General features: G+C 38.3%; 1 protein-coding gene across 1 annotated transcript in view; it reads right to left on the bottom strand.

Moving 5' to 3' along the window:
• Nucleotides 1–24,738, bottom strand: part of CEP192 (centrosomal protein 192) — a gene marked incomplete at both ends in the record, with an annotated part of 66,050 nt that extends 41,312 nt beyond the window's left edge. The window contains 18 exons of the mRNA XM_080364145.1: nucleotides 365–513; nucleotides 1,960–2,860; nucleotides 6,597–6,768; nucleotides 8,193–8,319; nucleotides 8,430–9,471; nucleotides 10,400–10,530; nucleotides 12,635–12,758; nucleotides 13,711–13,902; nucleotides 13,982–14,046; nucleotides 14,436–14,576; nucleotides 14,944–15,283; nucleotides 15,523–15,663; nucleotides 18,008–18,162; nucleotides 18,783–18,915; nucleotides 20,367–20,413; nucleotides 21,907–22,061; nucleotides 23,603–23,725; nucleotides 24,572–24,738. Of these exons, the coding sequence (XP_080220271.1) occupies nucleotides 365–513; nucleotides 1,960–2,860; nucleotides 6,597–6,768; nucleotides 8,193–8,319; nucleotides 8,430–9,471; nucleotides 10,400–10,530; nucleotides 12,635–12,758; nucleotides 13,711–13,902; nucleotides 13,982–14,046; nucleotides 14,436–14,576; nucleotides 14,944–15,283; nucleotides 15,523–15,663; nucleotides 18,008–18,162; nucleotides 18,783–18,915; nucleotides 20,367–20,413; nucleotides 21,907–22,061; nucleotides 23,603–23,725; nucleotides 24,572–24,738 (4,305 nt within the window). The remainder of the gene's footprint in view (nucleotides 1–364; nucleotides 514–1,959; nucleotides 2,861–6,596; nucleotides 6,769–8,192; nucleotides 8,320–8,429; nucleotides 9,472–10,399; nucleotides 10,531–12,634; nucleotides 12,759–13,710; nucleotides 13,903–13,981; nucleotides 14,047–14,435; nucleotides 14,577–14,943; nucleotides 15,284–15,522; nucleotides 15,664–18,007; nucleotides 18,163–18,782; nucleotides 18,916–20,366; nucleotides 20,414–21,906; nucleotides 22,062–23,602; nucleotides 23,726–24,571) is intronic.
• Nucleotides 24,739–27,603: the final 2,865 nt, after the last annotated feature.

Genomic DNA, 27,603 nt, shown 5'->3' with positions numbered 1-27,603 from the left:
AAACTCTACAAAACATTTCAGCAGTAAGAGTCCCCAGCGTGGATGTTTTCTTTTCTAGGGCTGAATTTTCTTGCATACAAAGGTGGGAATGAACAAGCAGTAAACTCACATCTACCACAATTTACACAGGCGAAACAATTCGGCAAGTCAATTCCCTCATGTGGCGTTTACGTGCACTATTCCTGCCCCTTGGAATAGGTCAGGTGGGCTGGCTGAAAGAAGGTAGCACTGGTTTTGTGCATATTAACTATAAAACGGGAAAAATCTGCACAGATCTGTACAGAGGGCTCTAATTTTACATATAACATCTGATAAGATTACAGCATTATGCCTATAACTTCATTGAAAAAAACCAAACTCTTACCTTTACCCCATTCACTGAAACACTGAGTATTCCAATGCTGACTTGCAACCACCGTTCAGTTGGATTAAAAATGCCAAGAACTGTCTGTGATGCAATTCCCACACAACAGGCATTAGGGAACTTCAATTCCTCTGGTACTTTTATATGTCCTTTGGAAGAAAATACAATCCTGTTAGTACCAGGTACCCAGAAGCAAATCAGCACTCAGGCTGTCATCATGTCAAGTTCGTAAACTCATTAAACAAATTCTTTGTTATGGAAACAAAATGTTCGGCTCCTACACTTTTCATAAGAATGTTTTCCATAAGCCTGACACTCAGAATTTCAAGCAACTGTTTGTAATTTGCTTCTTGCTTGGAGTTCTAGTATCATGAACAAAAATATTCACGGAAGTAGCATATCCCATGCAGACACTAACCCACAAGTACATGTATTTATGTATAGATATATATACTATGTATAATATAGAAAAAATACTAAGTGTTCAGAGTTTAACCAGTACCAGTCCCACTCAGAAAATATTAATATCAGTATTACATCAGCTTTAAAACATTTACACTGACCAAAAAGGATTTTTTCTTTTTTTACCAGAGTATAACTGTTCCCCAAAAAGGTGTTCAGGAAATTTTTGCTCCAGAAAGTACTGAGTACTCCTAGACCAGATTTTTGCTGTAAAAGTGTGATCATCAAATCTGTCACCAAATAAAAAGAAATCCTGCTTCAAATATTATTACTTCCAGGAAGTCCTTACTTCCAAAATATTCAAAATAACTCTTTCAGCATAATTGCAACATCATAATGGCAACTCAAAACTCAAATGGAGATAAGAGTTCTCTGGCACGCCAACGATCAATCATCATTACATCTAGAAACACACTAATGAGTACTCATGTCAAATAAAAAATTTCACTTCTCTGTTAGACACATGGTCACCTGAAGTAGTTTTAGTTACTTGAGCAACAAGCTTTAAAATAAAGCCACACATTCTTATTCCCCTCCAAAAAAGAAAGTCTAGCACAAGTATGGAGGTGAAAATATAAAGTAAGACTAACATCACTGGAAATTCAGTTCAAAAACTCAAGTTCGCCAAAAATGAAGCTTAGACTACATAAATATTCAGAGTTCAAAAACATCTACACCTCCACGCTCCTTCTCAAATTTCTCAGCTTAACTGACTGCTAATACCAAGTTAAGCTAGAGACCGAAATTTCAGAATTCTGAAACTGAATTTCCAGAGCACAACGTGTCTTGCCTAGCATGAACTGCAGCTAAGATTTCCTCCTATGAAAGACAGTGCCAGATCCTTTAAACAAATACAAAACTACCAAATGCTGAAGCAGAATACTGAATTTCTTCTAGATTGTGAAAAATTTATTTTAAGACCATTAGCAGGACCGTAAGAATAGACATTGAATTCCAAGAACATCATTAAATAAGGAAAATTACCAATTCCACTTTTTAAAATAACAAAGTTTGCATAAAGAATAACTGCGGCTACACTTAGTAGTCAATTTTATTTACTGTATCTTAGCATCAACATTATCACCATTCTTGTCCACAGCTGTATTTTAAACAGACTCTAAAAACACACTTACCAATATCAGGTGACTTTAACAACTCCCACTCACTTCTACCAGTTCCAAGAGGTTGTCCAGTACATGATTTTATATTCAAGATATTCTCATTCCAAGAAGCAGAATGTGGCTTACAAAGAGAAGCTGCACCCAAAGAGCCAGGACCAATATTTGGACCTATAGGAATTCCTGCTGTAAGTGGATTCTCAACATGTCCTGCTGGGATCCCTGAGCAAGGAAGTCCTGCTGGAAGACCAAAACCTGCCGAGCTGCAGCCATGAAACCGAGACAAAACTGTATTTCCACTTGATGGTAGATTTCCCACATGCTGTTGTGCAAATGGAGCTGTTGCAAGAGGAGGTCCTGTAAGCAATGTGGGAACAGAAGAAGAAACTGCTTGACTGTCAGAGGTAGTGACATGGGATTTAAAGCTTGAAATGAAAACATATTGTTCACCAGGGGAGTTCTGATTGAATGGCATATAAGTGCTTAATCCAGGAATAACAGGTAGTATATTTAAGGCTGGTAATTCTTGTCTCTGTGCTGTGTTTGTTCGATTCTGCCACACTTCTTGTGCATCAACTTTAAGAGAAAGTGGCTGAAGGATGCAAAACTTACTTGGTAAAGCTGATTTAAGATGGTCTAGCTCTTCATGATTTCCTGCCACATTTGAAGGAACAGATGCAAGGTGCTTTCCATTCTTTGGAAAGCCTTCTTTGGACAGTTCTTGACTCAGTACATCATCAAGATTTCTTTTAAGACCAGCAAGTTCATTTTCTTCTGATTTCTGTTCAATGCTAAGCAGTGCGTCTTTTCTCTTTCCTTGACGTAAGTGGTCTTCCAGATTTTCATTTTTATGTTCCTGCGAAGGAGTTGGGCTGGCTCGAATTATTGTTGTGCTTAGTTCACTATCATCTTCATCCTAGTACACAAATACAATACACAGTTTTACAAATTTTAGAAAAGCAAATAGGGTACATAAAACAAGACAGAGCTTAATACTGGTATTGCTATCCAATAGAAACAATCCAGTTTGTCAAGTCTTATCTGAAGTTTGGGTTCTGTAACATCTGTGGCTCTTGACCTTGAAATAGAAAGCCTGCAACTTCAACCTGTTTGCTATCTAAAGTCACATTCTAGACAGGTGTTCTTAGTCTGGCTGGGATGGAGTTAGTTTTCTTCACAGCAGCCTCTGTGGTGCTGTATTTTTAGATTTGCGAACAAAACAATGTTGATAACCCACCAGTGTTTTAGCTATCACTGAGCAGTGCTTGCACAGTGTCAAGGTCGCCTCTGTTTCTCACTCTGCCACTCCAGCCAGTAGTCTGGGGATGAGCAAGAAAGAGAGGACAGTCAGGACAGCTGACTCCAACTGACCAAATTGAGAACCTCCACCATGTAATAAAATCAGCAATAAAACTGGGGAGGAATTTTTCCAAAGTCGCTGTTGCTTCAAGACTGGCTGGGCATTGGTCTGGTGGTAGCAAGTGATTGCCTTTGCATCACTTTTCCCCCTCCCCCTTCATTTATTAAACCATCTTTATCTCAACCCACAAGTCACCCACTCCACCTTTTTGCCCTTCCAATTGCCTGCTCCAATCCCTTGTGCCACCAGCTGGGGTCAAGCCACCACCATCCAGGCATTGATAGTAAAAGAATGCTCTGCTCTCTGAAGTTACCATTGACTAGAAGTTTCCATAGGGCCAAAAATGTTTGACTTTCTAGGATTTGTAGAAAACCATTCTGCGGAAAGGTAACTGTACTATTAAAAAACAAACAAACAAACCACTCACATAGAAACACCAAACCACACAAAAGGAGCAGACTCTTAAACTCACTGACAGGCTCACAAACATTATTCTAAAAAACAGAGACCTGCAGTGTGTTGTCTTATTTATTGTGTTTGGATCCAATACCAGGAAGATTTTCACACTTAAAAATTCATTAATCAGTCCTAAATAGCAGCAACCTAGTGCAGTACAGATAATTTCTCTCCTTATTCTTTATGACGCCTTTGAATGCCAAGACGCCTATTAAGGTCTAAGTTTCATGTAACAAGAAATGAGAATCCCTCAAGTACTAACAGTCCACTAACGAAAAGCTGATGTCATTAGGTATCAAATCTGTACTTAGGGTTTTTACTAAAAGCCAAGGACCTAGAAGTAGTAAGTTACAGTGACATCATAGCAGATTTTTGGAGGAAAAAAAACCAACAAGAACAACAAAACAACAACCACCAAACACAACTGCATGGCCCTAAATCAAATCTCTAATCAAAAAGGATTCATTTGAGATACATGAAAATGCACTGACACAAACACTTTCTTTGTTCATTCACACAAAAAATCAAAGCCCAGAAACCTTCCATTTTGGCAGGTATGCACAGTGTAGGTGAAATAAGCACACAGAATGTGTTTCAAGAACTTTCCTACTGGGTTAACTGTCAAAAGCAGAATTGATTACACTTTGTAATGCACTGTTCATGGCTACTAACAGCAGCATCTGCACTAATCAGCAGCAGAAGACTGACCATGGGAGAACCACCCTCCCACAAGTGGCATCACACTTGGTAGACTTTGCAATACAGTGGATAGAACTCCAGGTATCTCCCCTACCAATCTGGAAAATGAAAGCGTTCTTTAGTTGTGCTACAAACGTTATTTTTTTTCTTGTAAAGTACATCCAGATCACCGATTCAATTTTCAAAGTAACTTTTAAAAGTTTCAAAACCAGAACCAGACAGTGTGGTATCAAAGCAACCAGATATCAGCTCAGGACAGGCTTACCTACAGAACTCCTACACAGGAAGAAGAGAGATACAAAAAATGATAATGAGTATCTACAGCATAAAGCAATTGTTCAGTTTAAGTAAATAGGACCTGGGAGGCAGGGAAAGGCATGAGAAAGGGAAAGGAGCTGTTCACAATGTTGTAGAAAGGTAAGATGTGAGTTGCAATCCTTTAAAAAGGGCATTCAGGGCCAGCTGCCTGTGGTAACACCAGGTCAAATCAACCACACAAGAAAAAAAAAAGGCAACCTGACCCTAGCATTAAATGGAGAGGGCACTACTGGTTAAAGAGATAATGCCAGACTGGGTATTCAGATGTGAAGATAATACCAATACAACCATTCTTGTTGTCTGTAAGAAGCTTCAGGCAAGGGACAAGAAAGTGGCTCTTAACAAGTACAAATAAGACAGATCTCTCAGTCTCTCTCAACATGAGCAATTACTAACCCAAAGGAATACATTAAGACTGCAGCATGATACATGTGACTTATAAATGTACTCATAATACTAATATAAGACTTCAGGAAAGTACTTGAGGATCTCCTTGCTGACCACTCAAACAGCACCATCTCTTCAAGACAGGGGGACAAACTAGTATGCAGCCAGTTACACCAAAGCATCAAGAGCCACTCATCACCATGAGATGACAGGAATCTATAACCACATGCATTTCAAATGTGAAACAGACCCAAGAGGCAATGCTATGCCAGCACAGACAGCAGACAAATACCCATTTAAATTTGCCCTTGAGTTCCTTCCTACGGGACCGCGATTCACACTGGAAACATCAAGATGGAAGAGAACAGATATTCCCTGTGTAACTTGAACAACTAGACCTAAAACGAAATGGGCTATAGGCCAGAGCACACACTTCCTTCTTCTTGATGCTTTCAGCATGAGAGAACATTGCTGCTGGTGGAGGAAGAGAAGGCTTCACTAAGCTTTCACTAGCTACCAGTCCTCAAAACCCTCATCCTCTGCAAATGAAAAAAAAAAGGTGCATAGTAAATAGCACTGCTATCTCCTGGGATAGAGAAATCCACAACTGATAAAGATACTACAAAATAAATGCAACTGCTGAGATTTACACAGACATGGATGCTGTCAGAGAGGTTTTTCAGCTTTGGTTTTTAAAGCTCCATCCACATTTCCAAACACTTTGGAAGGAAGGATGCATGACAAAGATTTTAGATTCCAAAGAACCCATGCATTTAGATATAAAAATGCCAATTATCTTAACCAGTATAAGATTGCAAGTCTGAACAAAAGTTTCAGTCTCAGAGTACACTCTTTACTAAAGCTGTAAAAACAGTCAGAATGACTTTCAGAGGTAGAAAATGATAGCTTCAGTTCTGAAAAAAAGAAGTTTAGCTGAAAGACATATTTATAAAAGTTTCTCCAGGTGGGGAAAAAATATTCTCCTAACAACTGAAGCTGTGCAGAAAGGGAGCCTCAGGGGTGATTAAATCAGATATAGATCCTACAAACTACTACTGGAACACTGCACTGCATTCCAAGAATGGAATGACTTTAAAAGGAATTGAGGAAAAAACAAAAGGGGAAAAACACACTGACTAACTTTTTTCAAAAGTCAGTAGTTCTTTGAACGTATTACTATGTTTATGTTGATTAGAATTTGTGCATTTAACACAATCTATTTCAGAACTGAAATTTCTGAAAGTCAAGAATGGTGCAGAACCTTTTCCCTACGCACAGCATGTCCTAAACTGTTCTGAAACCCTTATGGCTTTTCTAATTTAGGATTATTTTGAACATTTAAGGATTTGTTTTAGGGTTTATGGGAAGGTGTTGTTTTGTTTGTTTTAAAGAAAGGGAATTAATACATACTTACAGTTCAAAATTTGCTTACCCAGTATGTGTCTGGATCATGTATTTCAGCTGTGTTCTTAAAGGTAATGTCAGATGCAGAGACATATGTTAATCTGCTCATGCTAGGACTTGAGTAAACTGACTGGGGCAGTAGACTCTCTTTGCAAGAAGATGCCTGATAACGTGACGTGCAAGTAAACTCAGCTTCAGATCTGAAAAACAGACTCAAAGTATGTCAATATTAGAATATATTTCTAATGCTGCCCCCAAGAAAAATCAATGCTGCACATTAGCTATACTATTCTAAAAGTCAACTTACTTAGCCATTCTGTTTAGTACAGTCAACAGGAATGAGAAATCAGGTCTCAATCAACCTTTACAAGTTCTGTCTTTCATGTACATAAAAATCATTTTCATTGGATATAAATCCATAAGGCAAAGCATCAGAGTTCCACAACTGAACTCAGTTGTTAAGGTCACAGAAACAACAACTTATTAAAATAAAAAAGGTGAATCAATATACTTGTATCTACCTAGACAGAACAATGTCAAAAAAAAAAATCATTCAATATCTCAGGCAGCACACATTATTATTTCCTATTCACTGCTGAGATTCTCGTCATTTCACACACCTGAAAACACAGGATCTTTCACCACTTTGTCAAACAAGAAGAGATAACATGAAACCAATTAAAGTCACTGACAATTTTAACTGAAAATCCTAATGTCTATATAACACACTTATAAAAATACATATACTTCTGCTCATTTTAACTTCACAGAAATGCCAGACAGCCTTTAATTCTAATATCATGTGCAATACTCTAACTATGGTCAAATATCAAACAGTGAACTTAAAATTTAAGGCAAAGAAATCAGTTGCCTCCTCTTTTTATTAAAATATACATAGCCACTGGCTACTGGTGATGTTTTTTTGTTTCAGACTACAAAAAAATCAACTTAGCTGTAATCTTATAGTTTATATAACACTTATTGTTATGGGACCTCATTTAAAAAAAAACATTGCCCTTTCAGTTTTTAAAAAAGCCTCAAATCTTAGACACTAGTAGCAATTCCAAAATACAAAATGGTCAGAAGGAATACAAATAATTCTACCCATTCCCTCTCACAACAAGCAGTGGTGTGAAGCAGAGAACCAAACTGAGTTAAATACTTGCAAGTATAAAAAACACATTTTCATTGGCCTATACAATGTCAAGCTTTGTTATCACATAATTAACACCATAACCCCCAACCAAGTAGTATGAGTTACACTCGAATAACAATAAATAAACACAGCATTTATAGATCCATTAACACAAAGTTTTATGTATCTGACTGGCTATTTCGTACTCTTGCATTATTGGATAATCCTGAGCAGAAATAGCAACAATGTTCCCATACAGCATCTCTGTCTTATCAGGGCAGTGAGGAAAAATAAAGTTAACAATTCCTTAGACTGCCTGCCCATACACATAATAGAAGCAAACAGAAAGCTTAGTCCAACAATTAAGTCTTAGCTTAATAAATATCTTCTATAAACAGAGATCAAGGATAACAATCAAACTAAAATTTGATCCCTCAAAAAACCTCATGAAGCATTAATAATTCTTACAACCTGCACCAAGACATTTACCCTGAAAATGCTGTTCCAGAAGCCTCACTAGGAGAAGAGTGAATTAGTGGTGAAGTTGAAGGTCTGAAGCTACACTGATCATCGTCTAGAGGCTGCAAGTCACATTCAGGTAGAATGGGTTTATGCTCTGGTAAATAAACAGAATTTAATAACAGTATTAATTTAAGCACAGGGAACAAGTCTACTGTCAAGAAAAGGCTTTTCAGCAACTGGTTACATTTATATAGGTTTACTTACCAGTACTATTCTGGGAGGTTGGGGAGAGCTTCTCAAAAGTTACATGCTTCACATTCCCACCACAATCAGTACCGGCATCTTTGTTTCTTTTCTCTGTTTTTGCATTTTCCTTCTTTTCATCAGTGTTCAATTTCTGCTTAGGCTTTGCTTTTGTAGGACTTACTGAGACATACTGACTAGATTGCTTGTCAGGTTTTAAGTTGCTGGCTGACAGAGTACTTCCTGTACTTCTCTCCACCAAATCATTACCTGGTCCAGGAACAGCATTCGTTGCGTCATCTACTGTTCCTGCATCTTCCCTGATGCAAGATCTACCAGTGTGATCATTGGTCTGGTAAGCAAGCAGACTTCTCCGTGCCACTTCCACTTCAGCTGCTAAATGAACTCCACACATCTGTGCTTCATTTCCAGTAGGTGAGGTATGGGTATCAAGTGTATCTGATCTAAGATCAGCATTCACTGACTGTAAATGCTCACTATTTACTAAACCAGATAACTTTTCCGAATATTTAACACTATTTGCAGTTACATCTTCACGGCTGGGAACACCAGATGGACTACAGAAATTCTGAATATTGTTTTTTTCATTAAAATAATCCACAAATGGCTTCTCTATTTCTTGCTGCTTGCTATGATTATTTATCAAGTCTTCTGCAAGAGTATCCTTATTTTTATCTTTGCCCAGTAAAAAGGCATCAGGCATAAAGTTCTGTACAGACGCTTCATGTTTCACAATGCTCTCACATTCACTTTCATGTCCAATCTCATCTGTTTTTTTGAGGTATTTTTCCATATCAAATTCTCTATTTTCCACAATGCTGGATAAGACCTGATTAGTAGAGAGTTCCGTCTCTTTAACAATTCCAGGAAGGAAACACGTTCTTTTATTTTTTTTAGAGAGTGCCATCATCATAGCAGCCAGCTGGGAAGGATCAGCACTGGAGGAAGCATTAGCAATAGCAGATGCAATAGTACTAATACTCAGGACAGAGTCAGAATTATTAGATACGTTGTCTTCAAACTTGTCTTCCTGAATTCCACCCTACAAGAAACCAATATGACTTAAGTACCAAATCAAGACATTTTTGTTTATTGCTTTGTTTTCTGTGTTTTGTTTCATTATTTTGCATTTTGGTATATGGTAATATATTAACATTTCCAGTTGTTACACTTTTAATTGCCTGTCAAGAAGGAACATTGCAATAGGCATAATTCTCATTGTACCGAGTTTTTAAGTCTACTCCACAAAGTTGCTTGCTTTTTTTTTAAAGATTAAATAAAGATTGCCTACTAGGAAGCCTTAGTTCCTATAAAACTTTTAAAATCCTAAAATGTTTTAATTCAGTTGCAAGAATTGGGAGTAAAATCCCATCAGGAAAAAACAGCAGAGAAGCAGTGACTATGACCAAATACAGTGTCTTCCCACTAAAAAAGGGAAGACACAGCCAAATATCAGAAACTTGATCACATTATGTCAATAGGAATCTGAAAAACTATTGGCTGACAAACCAAGTAGCTACAAAAGTGAAGAAGGGAGAAAAAGGAAAACAAGGTGGTGATAGTAACACCTGACTCACTATAGCAGGGACAACAAACTCATCTTTCTTGGGGGCCACATCAGCCTTGCAGCTGCCTAAAAGGGCCAAATGTGATTTTAGGACTGTATAAATGTAACTGCTCATACACTTATACAGTCCTAAAATTACATTCAGCCTTTGAAGGCAACCGCGGAGGCTAACGTGGGCCCCAATGAAAATGAGTTTGACACCCCAGCACTACAGGATCATGGCATTCTAATCAAACTATCTTAACAAACAGTGGCACCTGCTAGGGTTCAAATGATCAATATAAAAAAGTAGTGGCTTGATATGAAAGTCCAAACTTAGCCATATGCAAAGAAACAATAATAATTTGAGTTATTTGAATTTTGCTCAAGTTCACAGTTGAAATTAAAAAAACAAAAGAAATACCTTAGCTTTACTTTTGGTAGCAGCTTCTGTATTCATGCTTTCATGTATTTCACTTACAGTATCCATGCTATGCCATGCATCTTCACAGCTGGTAGAATTTGTATGTTCTTTAGTTTTTGCTTCTAAGTCACCTAAGAACAAACCAAAACACAGGGAATTAATTCACAGTAAGTAAATTGTCTAAACACCTGCATTCCTGGGATATACATGTTCCTTTAATGCTCTATAGAAAACAGAGCTGTTATAATGGCACAGATCCAAATACTGAAAGCATCATTTGTTTCCTGTACAGTACTCAAAGTTTACACTCAACTCACAAAATTAGCTGGTATTATGAATACCATGCTCACACACTTCAAATTTTATTTTCACGTAGCTTATCCTAACAGCATAAGCTAAACAAACCTTTCCATACAATGGTGTTTTTAACATAATATGAGCATAGACCAAACTCCAACAGAAAACAAGAACAGTTACATCTGAGCAAAGTCAACTTTCTTATGCTGGACACAGTGTTTGACTGAGGTAGATAGCAGGGAACTGGTGACTTAGAAGGATTATGTTTAGGAGGGACAGTTTGTTTCTGAAATGATCAATGCCATGAATAATCTTCTTGATTGGGAGATGAAACCCAAACTAGGAGGTATTATTCATACAAGATCCAGAGGCTACCATTTCAACAAATTTATTCCTACTTGAAGGAAAATATCTGGATTCCCTAGAACACTAAAACCAGCTTTTAAAGACAGGTGAGAAAACAAGTATGAAACAATAGTTTTGGTTTCATTTGGTTGGGGGAAGGTATTGTTTTGTTTTGTTTCTTATTTTTTGTTTGTTGTTGGGTGTTGTGGTGTAGTTGTTTGTGGGTTGGGGTTTTTTTTGTTTGTAGTTTTTTGTTGTTTTTGGTTTTTGTTTGTTTGGTTTTTAATATATTTTTTATTACTATTATTTACTTCTGTTCTTGTAGTAGATATTCAGGGCTTGGACATACTTTGTATTTCAAGTAACACCCTCCTTAGGCTGGTCACCCCTCAGCTTCCTCTCCATCCCCTGCTCCTTAAGCAGGAATTGCATACTGGTAGTGCTCACGAAGGTTATTATTGCCAGTACTAATGAAAATCAGATAGCAATAACTATGAATATCTTAGCCAAAAAGTGACCTAAATATCTCTCTTCACTAGCATTTATAGCAACCCTCATGTCAAAATACATACATCTTCTTATTTTTCTATTATTCAAAGCAATAATTATACTCTAGCTTCATTGAATAGAGGTCATGAACTCAATGAAATCCTGGTATTTTTGACAAAAATTCAGACTATTGTATAGTGAATTTAAGTACACCAACATTAGATTTAAAAAAAATAATTATTAGAGACCCTTTAAAAATATTTGCAAGGTCCCACTATGAGTAAAATTACAGCTGTAAAGCTGTTTCAAAGAAGCAGGCTCCATGAAAGCCTGATATTTTTCACCAATGTAAAAAAGAATTTAAGTCATTGCACTTTCAGTACAAGAAGATTCACAAAGATTGATGTTGCCACAATCCTATCAAGATCAGTAGAGATGCTTTAAAATGCACTTATCCTTTCCTAAACAAACCTTATTGATAGGCATATATATATATAAAATGCATGCTGTGATCTTTCTATATAGAATTTTGGAGGAATCTCCTAAATGATTTATTTAAGTTAAACAGATACCATGCGATTGTTACTTTTTTTTTTAAAGATGGCAGAAAGAAATGTAGAATATGTTTTATGCAGATACAGTCAGCTCAGCTACAACCCAAACTGTTTTCCTTCCTTTTCCTATCCTCTACAATTATATGAGCAAACAGACCAATTTTCTGTGGTTTTTTTGTTCGGTTGATTTTTTGTTGGCAATGCATTTATACAGCTCTTTCAACAGGAAAACTCTGAACAAACTTTAATTATTACAAGACATTCTGGTAATTATCCAGTATCTGAAAATGCTGAAATATCCAAAACAATTTAGGGTAGTATTTGGCATTGGAACCTTCTTTCTTGTAAGTGTTTAGGTTCTGTGTTTTTCTGAGGGGAGGGTGGTGGAGTGGAAGTGCTAACAGAAAGTGAAGTATTTGTTGAATGAAAACTAGAGTCTTTCTGTCACAGAATACTCTTAATAGTCTTTAATAGCTATATATTAATACAAGTAATTCTTAACTACTCTTATAACCACTGCCTAAGGCTGACCCTTCTGTTCTCTAATTACCTGGAAACATCTCAAACAATTGTGAAATCTCATGGCCAGTGTCAGCTCCTGATGAATCAGATTGCCTTAGTAAAGCAACAGGTTGCCTTTTCTTCGGAGATGTAATACAGTAACCAAAAGATGGCTATAAAAACAAAAATATCCCAGAATACAGCATAAGTAAATAAAATCATTAATTAATAGGTTCTGTGTGCTTACAAAGCAGTTTCAGCCATAGTGCCTCCCCAGTTGGTGTTTGGCTCTCATACGACTGAGAAATAGCATATGCCTCCTAGCATCCCAAATACCTAATCCAAATACATACATATTCAATATACACATAAAATAAACTAACAACTTATTTATACCAGTTAGACAAAATAAAGTACATATGCTCTCATCATCTCTGCCTGGAGGCATGATCTGCCTCTCATCCTCTGAACACACCAGGACAGAACATGCCAACTCTACCAATTCACCAGGACATGACTAAATTACACATATTTGTAAGCATGTTTGACATCTTCCTCCCATTTTACACACTTCCCTGTCTTTTTTTTTTTTTGTCTGCAACACAAATGAAGTGCTGTCTTCCAACAGCAGATAAGAGACAAGTATCAGACAGATGCAAGAAGCACACAGAAGTACGCAGGTTAGAGTCTAGATAACTGTTTTACTGAAGTTGGGCATTCACCTAGATAGCACATCAACAATCAACAGCCATTCAGAGATACCCTCACTGTTCAAATACCCCTGTCTGAGCAGCTTTTCATTCAACTGCTGTATGGACTGTTTGCTTGGACCTCCACTGTGTACCCTGTATATGGTATACTTTTCTCTCTCTAATCCTACACATAATTAGTTCCTGGCCAAAAGGTGAAGATGAAGATCAGCCAGCCAGTCCTTCACATCAGCAACGCCCACTGGAAAACAAAAGCCAATCCAGACTTGTCACACATAGAGAATTTCCTTCGCAAATTAACTTAGAAAAGCAGTTCTCATAAAAAAAGTTACAATATTAAAAAAGACCAAAAGTAGTGCTAGCTGTTGTTGTTCTTGTCCTTTCCTTGCTTTAATATTAACATTAGGATACATACCCGTTTCACATCACTGCCTCCACCAAGACACCCAAGAGCTGCAGATCTCTGACCAAAGAACTCCCCCAAAGACAAACGTAAATAACTGGCATCTTTATCAACATCAGATGTTCTCAGCAGAATGCAGCTATTGGGAGATCTCCATGAAGCATCTGCTAATTCAGATGCATTTGCAATGTCTACTTTTTCCACCTGCAGACAGAGATTTCAGAAGATGTAAACAGCAAATAAATTAAAGAACTATTCTGTTTACACTGAGATAATCAGTTACCTGCACAAGTCTGTGTGCTTTCTCAAATTCTTCCTGGTCTTTTGCAATCATAGCTGCTGCTTCAGCTTCCAATCAAAGAGAAAATTTATTAAAATAAGGCATAAGTTATTAAGTGTTGTAATTACTATTTTGCATCATTAAACTAAATTTTGAGGGACAGATATTGCAGTATTTAATTCTATATCTGAGACAGTTTGGAATGCTTTTTGAAACAAAAGACTCTTCATAGGAAGAGTAGGAAACACAGAAAGAAGCTAACAACTATAACTAATGATAATATCATTACAGGCTAGTATCAAAAACAGCTCGCAAGTAATTTGTAGTATCTAAAGCCTGGAGGCTTCGCAACACCAAATACTGATTTGTTGAAATGGAAAAAAAAACAAAAGGGAGGAAAGTTTAATTTAACACTATTACAGATAACAGCTAACTAAAAAGAAAACAGATCACATACCTCCAGTAATGAACTCGTCATTTATTTTATCATCTTCAGAGAGATTTAAATCTTGTTCTTCATCAAATGAAGTATAATACGCAAGATCAGTCACCCATTTGCCCTCTTCATTTTGATAGACAATGCTGTGTGGTAAATCACCTGAAAGATACATCAAATGCTACATTGTTGATTAAAATAAAAAGGAATATGGCAAAGTCTCTTAAGTTTAGATTAAAGATTTCAATTGGCAGAAGTAAACAATAAATTAAAAAAATGTAGCTCAAGTTGCTGCAACTGCAAGCTTAAACTAGTTTCATCATCAAATAAACAACAGTCAAGTACAATATGCATCAGTCAGTATTTTTTAAAACAAAAAAAACAAGTTAAAATTTATTCATGCTACATACATTTTTATTATCAGTTTGTACAACTAAAGAAAAATACATAGCTTATAATTTTATTTCTTTTTCCATGCAACAGATTCTGGTCACAATTGTATAAATGGGTTACATCTAAAGCAACCTACCTTTGTCTGTTGTAGCTAAACTTATGTTCTCGCAGCTATCTGCAGTTGGAGACAGGTAAGTATCAGCAAGACCGACTTCATTTTCAGTTGCATCTGTCTGAGGTGCATTTGCACTGGGAAGAACTTTAGGAGTGGTGTAGGGCCCTAAAAATCCTTTGGCTGTGTGTAGTCCTTCTGCACCAGAAGCAGCAGACTGACGCTCAGAGGACTGTGTTTCTTGCTTTGGAAGGACACCTGAGACATCAGCTTTATGGCTGTCAGTGCACTGAAGGTACAGTGAATCTAATCGCAGCTCAGAAGCAGTGCAGGAATCAAGCACATCCCCAGTAGTCACGGAATTCTTAGAAAACAATAATCATATAAAAGTGTCAGAAGTGCAGTTTTTAACTGTTTGTGATAACAGTTCCAGGTATTAACTTGTTTGAAAAATGTATCTAAAACCAAAATGATGTTATGAATTTTTTGTAAAGGAAGTTTGGGTTATTAGTTCAACCTCTAACAAGCTTTCAAATGCACTGCCATCTTCTACTGCAGTCTTACTCTATATGATAAACAAAAATTTAAATTACAATTTCATACCTGTTGCCGTGCTGCTCTGGGCAGCATTTCTCTTTGCACAGGACATCCAGCTATTGCTTGATTTTGTGAACCTTCATCAGTAGCATTTCCAGAGTCTGCTCCTGTCACAGCCTGGTAAGTGCCAGGAACCTTAAAGTTCTCCTTTTAAAATAAAGAAGATTTCAGTTACACTCAAACAGGTATACCAAAGAAAAAAAAAAAAAAGTAACACTACAATTGTTTTCACAGTGTTAAGAGATTCTCTAGTAAAGAAATTATCATACTTTGTTCACCCAGGTGCATCTCTAGCTGCTGTAACAGCACCACCACCAAGGACAATAGTCCCTGGCTATGCCAACCCATGCATCTGCCTCCAAGGGCACACACAGCAAGAAGATGCAGGACCTCTTCTTATTCCTGCTACATCCTTTCACTCCCTTTAACAAGGGAACTGTGCTACTCCTCTTCCCCTTCTGGATGACCCGCTGCTGGATGAGGACTCCAAATCCAACTCAGAACCAGTTGTACCTATCCCATTGCCTATCTACGATGGCAGCGAAGCAGGAATGTCTTACACAAACAGAAAAGACCTGAAGTCAGAGAGCGAAACTGTGTGATTCTCGCTCTTCAAACAACCACCTATCCGCTTCACATACAGCCATACATCAGCAACCGGCAACCTACGCAGACTACTTTTACAGGGTTAAAATATCACTTCCCTCAGCTTGGAAACCCTGATGTCAGTTGGGAAGTTTCTGAAATTTCAGAAGCTACAGTTCATTTAACTGTTTAAATCAATTACACTTTCCCATTCTGGTCAGAATTGCGTCCATTGCTTCAAAGCCAAGAAAATGGAAAGGCACCTAATTCCCCACAATCTGTTTGTTATGGAGCTAACTGCTGCTCAAAGGCAAACCACAAGCCAGCAGTTTGCTGCTCCACACTTACCTTTCACACACTGAGCAGTTATTTAAGAGACTTACTTACTCTGCTGGAAAAAAAAGTGTCTCTGTAATGCTATATACACTTACTAAAACCTTGGACATTGCTATCCAAGACAATAAACCAGCGATCAAAAAGATTTTATAAACTAGTTGTATGATATAAAAGAACTGCCAGAATGTTACTTCTCCAGTTATAGAAACAAAAAATAAAACAGAATCAGCTACAGTTAAAACTAACTCTACTTAAGAAGACCAACAAGTTAAACTACTAATAGTAGCTTTGTCACAGAATCATCAGATTAAAATTAAGCAATTCCTACACAGAAAATAAGACCATCTCCTGCACATTACAAGAAAGTCACAAGTGAGATGAAAAGACGGCCTTGGCTTCAGTTCAGCTGACCAGCTTGCTGGAGCTGCAGGGGACAGTGTAAAGCAAGCATTTAATGGGTATTAGCTTTTTTACAGACATTTATCTTTTGTCAAAAAAATATTTGCATTCAGAAGCTGGTAATCAAAATTAAAATTATGCCATCACAAGACAATGTATTGATATCAGTAACTAATATCAGTAGAGGCTTCCAATTAGTTATCAATTATATTATTTCCCTTAGTGGACTTGAGAGGATCCAAAGGATTTACCTACAAACATTTTACCATCCCTGACACTAAAAACCACCACTAGGAAGCTGAGAGGGGAAACAATATGTTTAAGAAACATTCATACCTTAAACGATTCAAGAGAATGCCTCAGAGGTACATTAAGTTCAGACCACCATAAACAATCCACAACTCTAAAATTAATTTTTACTTTTGTAAAGTCCACCTTCGGGAAATACAACTGATGCTATATTAATTACAAGATTTCTCTGAGGACAAGTCTCTATCATCCCAGAGACAGGACAGAAATCCAGACTTAAGAGTTTGGGGTTTTTTTTCCTTCTTTGCAGGATCAGGAAACAGAATTAGCTGCATAAGGTTCTCTAGCAGATATGCTTATCAGGAGAAAAGGGAAGGCTATGCACAGGGCAAAGGAAGCACGAAGAGCAGGCTTAGACAGGGGTGGGAAACCTGAACCTGACTTGAATAAAAGAGACACCATAATAGCAAACCCTTCAGCTTTGCTCCAGACCAATGCTATTTGGGACAGCCAGCTGCTTCCCTAATTCCACCTTATCTCATATGCAGCAAGACTTTCTGTAACAAGCAGATGAATCAGCTGCTAGGTCTGTGCTACGAGGAGGAGCAAAAAAAATACAAAACCAGCTACATAGCTTCTTTCCTTTTTTTGTTTTATTTTACTTTCCCCAGGGAAAGCCCTTGCAGAGAGAGCAGAAAAATTCAGAAGCTCATTCAAACAGCTTTGTTTCTAGTTTAGAGCTGTATTTGCTATCTTTAAATTTAAAAAGAATCCTGTGCTGTACAGGCCACCTGTTGGACAGTATTTGGGTTTGTCAGGAAAGAAATAAAACCTAGTTCACCCTGGCAGATAGCCCTCCATGACACTAACAATTTTTAGGGCCATTTGGCATGCTGAGCTTTGAACTTGACTTTAAACCTACTTGAGGTATGCCATTTTCAGAAAGCTTCAGCGCTGTACAGTATTCTGAGAGTTTCTGTATGTTGGTGCCTTTTCTTGCCGTTTCTGGTTGTATCAGCTTCTCAAAATAGGCTTCTAGTTGGTTATCAAAGAACACTTCATCATCAATATCATCATCTATTGAAAGAGAAGAAAATATTCCAAAACTTGTTTAGTTACACAGAACTCAAGCTCTCAATTTTATCTGTATGGGTAAACTACAGGGTGTTTCAAAAAGATGGACCAAATTTGAAATATAGACTGCTTTGAAAGTGGGCCCATCTTTTTGAAACACCCTGTAGTCTTCCAACTTGGGTACCACCCTGAATGCATGGCATCTAAAGAGAGTTGAACTGAAACTCAAAATTCTAACTGCATGTACATGTTCTTTAGCACAGAAGTTTATCTCCACTAATCTAAACTGAAATTCTAGCTAGGGTTACCACTTTATTAAACAAATGCCCACATTTCTACCTGCATTTTCGATTCACAGTAACCAAGGGCTGTAGTTTAATTTTTTAGATTAAACTTCCAGTTGTGATCTTCTCTGACAAATTCCATAGCCACCGACTCCTATTACAATTTTAAAACAGCCAGTTTCCCAATGAACAGATTTAATATCCCTAACACTAGTTTTTGACCAAGCATAATCCTGTATGAAATACTACAGTAAAACAATACCTTTCTTCCTGAGTCTGCAACAATAACATTGAGTAAGAATTCTAGACTCAACCACCCAGAATTATAAGCACACTTACCAGTGGAATCTTCTTCTGAGTTTGTGAGAGATGAGAGTTTCTCGTTTTCCAAAAAGCTTGAAAGGCTACTGCTAAGATGATCACTTGAGATTTCACATTCCATCAGCTTTTCAGAAGGTTCAGATGGACCAACCTGCAAAAAGTACCCACACAGAAATGTTTCTAGGAGTTACTAGTTGTTGTATAAATTCAGTTAATGATATTCCAAAACTTCCCCCTCCCTTTTTTTTTCATACTTATCCCAGCAAACATTCTACTTTCAATGGACTTTGCCTGCTAGCTTCCAGAATGCATACACACGTAAAACAGAGGGATCATAAAGGGGAAAGACAGAAAAAGCATCTGAGGGACACCAAACTTAGAAGACCTCAAAAACAAAACACCAAACAACTGCATTTAAGAGTTTACACTTGAAAAAAATTGCCCCCCTTCGTTAACTTTCAATCCCAATTTCTAAACACAAAGAAAGTTCTCAATAGTTTCCTGTGCTGCTACAACAGTGCTTCTTCAGAAATCATATACTCAGATCAACCCTCTTTTGACAGTTTCTTCAAATAAGCACACTAAATTACTTATAAAGTAGCATTTCAGCTAAATCTAGCTAACTGTAAATACTGTATTGTTTATATACCTGATTGATTTTTAAAAACAACACAATGTAATGTCTGGTTTGGATTTAGTCTCACATTCTTTGTGATAAATAGATCATCTTTGACAGCAAAAAAAGTTGAAGTTCAGAAAGTAAAGAATTAGAAAGGAAAGAATTAGAAAGGAATTTGAATTATAGTTTTCAAATGATAGCCTGTGAGCATTCAACTGCAACCCACTGGCTACTGTGGCCCCCAGAAAAATAAAATAAAAGAAAACTACATCAATTTAGTAAATACCAGCTGACACACTAAGGAGCACATACCAGACAGCACCTGGCTGAAACCCGAGGCATATTTTCAGTAAGGGACACAAGATCTCCCATTCCTGTCTGCCTTGTACCTCTGTGCCTGTAACTGTCACCTTGTCTAACACAGTATATAAAAACAGCTGAAGTACAGCTCTGCCTGTCAATACCTGCAGCTATGTGCTAGGTCTGGCATAGACACAAAGAAAAAAAAAAATACAGAGGCAGCAGGAAGAAGACATCTTCATTCATATTCCTCAAAGGAATGAACAAGTACAGAGGCAAGCCAAATCAGGTGGATATTGTACTTCAATTTCCAAAAGCATTCCAAGAAGTTCCTCAAAAGGCTTTTTACTAAGCTAGACTACAATTGGAGTAAAATGTAAGGTCCTTATATGGATAAAGAACTACAAGACACCAGAGGGAAAGAGTAAACAACAACTGTCACAATTGAGAAAGATCAGGTGGAGTCATGCTCCCATGGTACTAATTATGCTAAATGATCTGCAAAAAGGAGGCAAAGTGAGGCATAACAGAGTCAGCTTGATGGCACTGTTACAAATTTAAGGGATACATGACATAAGACAAACACAGTTCAATTACCTCCCTCTTCCTCTCACAAAATTAAGTCTAGCAAAAGATTATTATTAGAAAACTTTTAATTTCGCTATACACACAAAAGGTTTCACCTTGTTATTCTTACTGTCTGGAAGAGGACATATGCCAGTTGACAAATCTGGAATAAAAGAAAGTAGCGTAATCAGTATTCTACTATGTTCTTGGTATACTACTAAATGCTAACTATTCTGTAAGACAGCAGACTGAATTCTTGAAGGTCTTGGCATATACCATAAACATAATCCTGAAACATATACTTTATCACAATACCAAAGTTTGCATGTTCTTATAACAATGATCAAAAGTATCTGGGAGTACTTAAAAAGGCAAGGATTCATCAGGGCTAGAACAGTAAAAATTATACAAGAGAATTACTGCCCTAAGGGTTGCTGTAAGGCAGCACAAGAAAGGAGTCACAGGTTGCACTAGCAGAAGTAGGAACAAGTGTTCTGTTCCACTGTTGCATTTCACCCATTGGGCCAATTCTTTTTTTTTTTTTGGATCACTTGTAAGCAGCTTCTGTTTGTCGCTGTTACATCTACCCATAATCCAATTGCAAGTCCCACAAGACAGAGAACATTTTAGACATGAACATACAGATTATAGCAAAAAAGGTTCCTAATTCTTAAATAACAGATGGAAATAAAAGGCAATTTCTGGAACAGAATCCTAAACCTTGAATAAATAAAATGTTAAAACCAATTAACGAAATATGATCAGGCACTATCAAGTCAGCCTCAGTTTTCCAAAGCATCTTGATTTTTGTTGCTATGTTACTACCACTTCCTAGATCTACAAGAATAAGTGACTGATGTCAACACTTCACTGTTAGGAGTGTGTTTTGTAAGGACCCATTTATATTACAAACCATAGTACTTTCTCCATTAAACTAGTAACACTTTCCTTGTGAAAACCTATGCAAATATTCCGACAGAACTTAGAAAAGGGTAATGACTAGAAGTATATATTTACTAAGTATATTTACTGAGTTTTAAGGAGAAAGTAGAATTTTATCACAGGACCAGCAGTAGCAAAAAACCCAAACAAGTTTAATGCCAATAGCCACCTTTTTAAAATAAGTCACATAATATTATTTTGCTTCCACTACTCCACTCATACATAGTTTTCACAGCAAGAATTCTGAACTACTTTTTCATGCATCATCTCACAACAAAAGTAGGTTTCCAGCTTCCATAACTGCAGTTAAAAATCACTTATTACAGGCTGGAATACAGCAAGAAAAGAGACATTCATCAAAATATAATCTCACAGGCTTACACTTACTGAAAGAGAAGGGGTAGAAAACAACTTACATACACTTTTTCCACAAGCAAAGTTCCTGAAATGAATTCAGATTCTACCATTCTAACTATGGTATTTTATAGCAAACATTCTGACCAGCTTCTGTCTAGTTTTGTACTTTGAGGAGAAATCTAAGAACAACAACGTCAGCCACAAGCTATCTCTGTTTTCCGTTTGTTCAAATCTAAGAGATTCTTTTTCAAAACCCATTTACACTATGCCGTAAAAGAGTGAAAGGGTCAAGAGGAGACACCTATAGCATAATAAGCTAATTACGCCAAGTAAACATTTTTTCTCAAATATTAATACCTTCCAATCGTTCATCTGGCAATACCTCAAGCAAGGTATCTTGATTATGATTTGAATGCTCAATGACATTCTGATCTTGCTGTCTGTTTATTGAGTTGGATTCTTTCAAACTAATAGAAGTTGACTGAGGTTCTTTCACTTGTGTAGCAACTTCCCTGGAAATAGAATTATTTCAATGAAAAATAACTCAGTGAGATATATAAACATTAGTATACAACACTTCTCTATATAAAGATGTGATAAATTTTCCAATTTTAATGCCTTCATCTCTAGGAAGTCAGCCGTTCTGTTACTTGTAAAAAAACATATTACAAGGGTTTCAGTTTCACAATCCAAAGTATGAACTAATAATGAAATTTAACTTAACACATGCTTCTCTACATTTTTCAGTTTGTTCTTTTCTCTTTCATTTCTGCAAAAAAAGAGGGAAAAGTATAAGGGGAAAAAACTCGTCTATTCCTGGCAAGTTCTATGATCCATTTGAGAGCAAGTTAAACACTAGACAAGACTTTCCTAAGTCCACAATATCAGCATGCCTTTTGTAACATTAAATTAGGGACTATATCATAAACAACACAAATCACTGAAATCCCATACAGCTCCATTAAATAACAGCTTTTATAATTCTGTGGGAAAGTTATTTTTTGTTTCTGATTTCATAGGATTTCCACACAGGCAGATAAGCTAATAACATAAGGTGTTAAAATTTCCGCGTTGAGGGAACGGGATCATACTTTTGCTTTAATATTTCAAATGTCAGCTTTGTTTATATATCTAAAAGTTTAAAATGCAATTATTTCATGCTTTGTATTTTTTTTTTAATTTGAATACAAGAGAGAAGCCAACTCTCTTAAATATTATGTTCTTTACTTTTATAGGGACATACTTCCTATTGTGCATTTTTATCAGTGAGAAAGATGCACATTGTGGTTTCTATCGCAACAGTAGGAACAAATTTGATCTTGATCAGAAAAATATATCCAATGGCCTCTAACACTTCCAACACTTAGTAACGCTCTCTAAATTATTTCATTAACACTAGTTATTTCTTACAGAACAGCAATCACTGAGGCTACAAGGAAGCTAAATTTAATAGAAATTGATGTTCCTTTCTGTATGCAAACTACAGGATACTTACTTGGAACAGATTTAAATCAGTGCAAACTACTATTCAAATACATGACGTGAACCAGAAACATCAGCTTAATTCTAGATTATGCAATGTAAACTAAGTAAATACAAGCTGGATTCAAATAAGTAAATTAATTAATCAAGCTTAGGAAATTTTTAATTAGTGTGACAACAAAACAAAACACCACAGTTTAAAAAAAAACCCCACACTTCTAAAGGCTTATTCCTGTCATGTACATGAAGCCAAATTAGTCAATTAAACAGCAGAATGCTGTTCATATAGCGCTGTACAGCCTAAGTGGTAGCATTTTACTGGATGCTTCCACAAAGCTGCCACTGTCCCTCCTCAGAAAACATGGACGAGCTGTTTCAGTAGCAAATGCTGCCTTGGCTGCCAAACACTGTAAGCAAATGGGTTAACGCAGTGCTGAGCTCTCCAGTTACTGCCATCAAAAGGTGAGCAATTCAATTCTGAAGTATTTCAGAATTACCTGACAGTACATATAAATCTACATGCTGGTACATGCATTTTAGGACAGAATTAGATTTTAACTATCTCACTCACATGTCATCACAAAAGCTGATGGCAAATTTCCCCATAGGCTCAGGATCTGAATGACTACTGTGAGGAGTTCCTGGTGGAGGTGAATGTTGCTCTTCTAAATAGGATGCAAGGACATCAGAAAGCCTGTAAAGGAGGGGAGGAAAAAAAACGCAACAATCATTCTAATATACACCTCTCCTGTTCTCCACAGAACTGGAAAAAAAAAAAAAAAAATCATATTGATGACCACTCATCTCCCATAAGTTCAATTATTTGAATATTTTAGCATTTTCCAGCCAGTCTGTATTTACAGGTACATGTATGTACCCAGAATGATCCTTTCCGGTCTTCCGCATTAAGTTCTTTAGAGAAATACCACATTACCATTTTTAGTGGCTAGTGCTGTCCCCTTTAGAACACTCACTTCTGGACAAGGGTACAAAAGTCTGATCTTCTTGTTAGGTTACAGGACAGCAGTGATCAAAGGCTTCTAATAATTACTCCTTGCTCTACTCCTTGCTGAACAAATCATTATAAATTGTGTTAAATTTTAATTGGTATCCATAACACTAGTTCTTACACTACCCTTTCTAAAATGTGCCGGATTCAGAGAAGTTACATGAAAAGCTAATAGAATGAAGAGAGCACACATGTAAAAAATAAATTATTCTCTACATCACTTCAAACTTGAGTATACTAAGCGGAAGAGTCAAGTTGAACAGAACTTGATGGTTATCAGTATAAAAACTAAGCTGTTATTTTAAAGGGTAATTTTAATAAAAGTGCCTTATAAGTTATGAATGTAATGCAGATTCTTCACCACTAACATAATAATCCCTCAGTTTGCCAATTAGCATGCTACTGATTAGTAAACATTTTTATCATTTACCAAATAATCTGTCAAAATATTTTTTTTTCTCGCCAAATTTAAGTGTTTCAAATCAGTCAACTCGTTTTTAAATATTAATTGCTATTAACTGATAGTCTTACCTGTTGTCCCAACCTGTTCTACTCCTGGCAACAGTTGAGGCTGCAACAGGTAAGCCAGGGTTTGAGGAAATAGTAACATTTTCAATAGCACTTGAAGTGCTGTTCAGTGAATAGCCCAAGAAGCTTGGAAATGTTTCATCAGCAATATTTCTGAACTCTTCCATCATCCTGCACAAGCTGCTTAAAATAGCACTCTGCTCGGCAACACGATCAGCCCTGGTCCAGCAGCATCTGAAAGCAGGAGCAAGTTAAACAGTTATATAAACCACAGTAACGCTGTCAAAAATACATTACTCACAGATCACTAATTAATGTTCTTTGGCAGTCACACCACCTTATACACAAACACGCATAAAAATTACTTCCAGTCCTCTCCCCTCAAACCCTTCGGAGGCCACGGAGTTTTATAACATTCCTAAGACTTTCCTAAAAGGAGGAGCACTCGCTGCAAGTGAAGAACACCGGCGCTGCAGCCCGTGCCAGCCTATATTTAGCCAGCAAAGCCGCTTGCACCCAGCCAGCCTCCCCCCATTTCCACAGCGCCGAGCACCTGGGGAGCTGCGGACTCCGAGACGCGACCACCTCGGGCCGGCAGCAGAGCACCGACCGCTACCGACCTGCCCGCGGAAGGCCCGGGCCCTGCTCCCCTCAGCGCTCGGTGCAGGCACCACCCCCCCATCCCTCACCCGCCGCCGCCCGGGAGCGGCACGATGGCCCCGCCGGGGGAGGCGGCCGCCGGCACTCGGGACGGGGAACGGCTCGAAGCCAACGACGCCTTTCCCCCAAAACGGGAGGAGATAGGCCCACCCTCCCCCCAGGGGGCTGCCACGGCCAAGACCGAGCGACCCGACCCCCCGTCCCGTCCCGTCCCGTCCCGTCCCGTCCCGCCCCGCCGCTACTCGCCTGAGGGGAGCGGGAGGAACCGCGGCCCAACCGCCAAAACTTCAAACTGGCGCCCCCTCCTCCTTGCCTTGCCCCGTCCCGCCCAGGCCACTCGGCTGCGCAGCGCCCCCCAGAGGGCGGGCGGGCCCCGGCCACTCACCTGGCGAGCGACGGCACCAGGAGCGCCCCCCACACACGCCAGAACAACCCCTTGGCGAGTGGCGCGTGCGCAGCGCCGCCGCTCAGCCCCCCCCAACTTTCCACAGCCCGCGCGCGCGCTTCGCCCCGCCGCCCGCACCCAGCCAATGGGCGAACCCCAGCCGGAACCGGTGATTGGCCGACGTAGGACGGGCAAAGGGGAAAAAGTTTGAAGGGGGAGAGTGAGAGAAGGATGCTGATTGGGTGAGGAGCACGCGGCACCGCCCATCCCCGCCCCCCCGGGCCGTGCCCCGCTGTCCGTTAGGCGGCCGCCGAGCGAACGGGGCTGGGTCGTTGGTCGCAGGGGCCGACTGGGTGGCTTCTCGGAAGGGGGCGATGAAGCCGGGTATTTGAGGTATTTGCTTACGGACCGGTGAGGTTTGAACCTCGGTACCGGTGAGTAGCTCGGGGTCTGTCAGGGGAGAGCGGCGACCTCCCCCGAGATGTGACGTCTGGCCCTGCTGCCCCGGGACAAGGCATAATGGCCTGGAAAGGAAAAAGCTTTCGTCGGATTTACTGGTGTGATATATATTTATGAGACAGGTGTTGTTTATATTCCTGACTTGTTTTGTTGTTTTTTTTTTTTTCCGTCGTATTGTTGCTATGTGAGTCACTCAGATGAGGTTGAGTAATGCGCAGCTTATATATAGTACCCGGATAATTTTATTTCAGTTTTGAAGCATAAATGTCACATTCAAGTAGAGAAGGCAGACAGTGGTTTCCACACAAGGTGCATAGGAATAGATGTATGTGCATATATGACAGCTTTGAAAGATCTAAATCAAATTCAGTGTTACTCCAGCTCCTACAGTTGCATTCCTGGTATGGAGATTGCAAAAAGCTAGAATGAGAGTGAAAAAATCACACACTCAACATCATAAGGATTTTATACTGTGTTCAAATATATTCAAAACAAAGCAACCAACAATGACAGGAAACCAAAGCCACCACCTAGCTACTACGAAGTCCAAAAACTCAGCCCTGGAAGTTCAAGCTAAGATGTGCTCCAAGCAGATAAACAGCATATTGGGTAACATGTATCTCCTTTCAGCAGAAAGACAAAGAGACAGCAGCCTTACTAAGTGGTAGATTTAAAATACTGACAGTAGCTCCTGTAATCATCCCTTTCTAAACCCTTCTGTAATCTCCCTCCCTCCCTAGGGTTCTGCTGCTTATGTTCAAGGACCCAGATCCTTCCAGAGAAGCATAGTTCATATTCTCGCGTCACGGGAGTGAGAAAAGTAGAGTTTGAGGAGGTAGAGATGGACAGTCAAGGATATGGAGTGAAAGGTCTTGTGCAGCCATCAAAGCAAAGTAGAAGGCAGGGGGGCAAGGCAAGCATTGGCCACAAAACCAGCATGAGTTCATTTGTCGAAGTCAACCTACTTGGCCAGTCCATTGGAAATGTGACTTATTTGCTGTGAAAATATAACAGCGTGTTTCCATTAGCAAGAAGCATGACTAGAATTAGGATATCTAATACTACTAGTACATGCTCAGCACAGAGGAAAATAACATGACCATTACTATAAACAAATGCATCAAAAGCTACAAAAAGTTGACAATTACTTCATTGTTACCATAACTGGTTATTTTGGGCTCCGAAAGAATAACAGAAGCAAATTTAAAGACAAAAAATAACTGCAAGCAGGAATCTTTCCCTTAGATTTGATTTATCAAGGACAGTTGTATGTAAAGAATTATCTTTGAGTATATTGTACACTACTTTTTGCTAAACTGCAGTAACTGAGACACATGTAACAGACACTGTAGGGTCTCACAGTACAAACTTAGCACAGGGAAACAGCAGCACATCTAGATACTGTCACCTTCCTTTTCTTGATGGCTGCTTAGGAAGGAGCCCTCATTTTTTTCTCCGTACAAAAAGAAGTGCAGTAAGAAGATCAATTGCTGGATTGAAGGGAGTGACCTTTTAAAGGGTTAAGACAAAT

The sequence above is a fragment of the Nesoenas mayeri genome (assembly GCF_963082525.1).
Source record: "Nesoenas mayeri genome assembly, chromosome: 2".
Taxonomy (NCBI): domain Eukaryota; kingdom Metazoa; phylum Chordata; class Aves; order Columbiformes; family Columbidae; genus Nesoenas; species Nesoenas mayeri.
The sequence above is the reverse complement of the archived record's forward strand: the minus strand, read 5'-3'. Positions and strand labels throughout refer to the sequence as shown.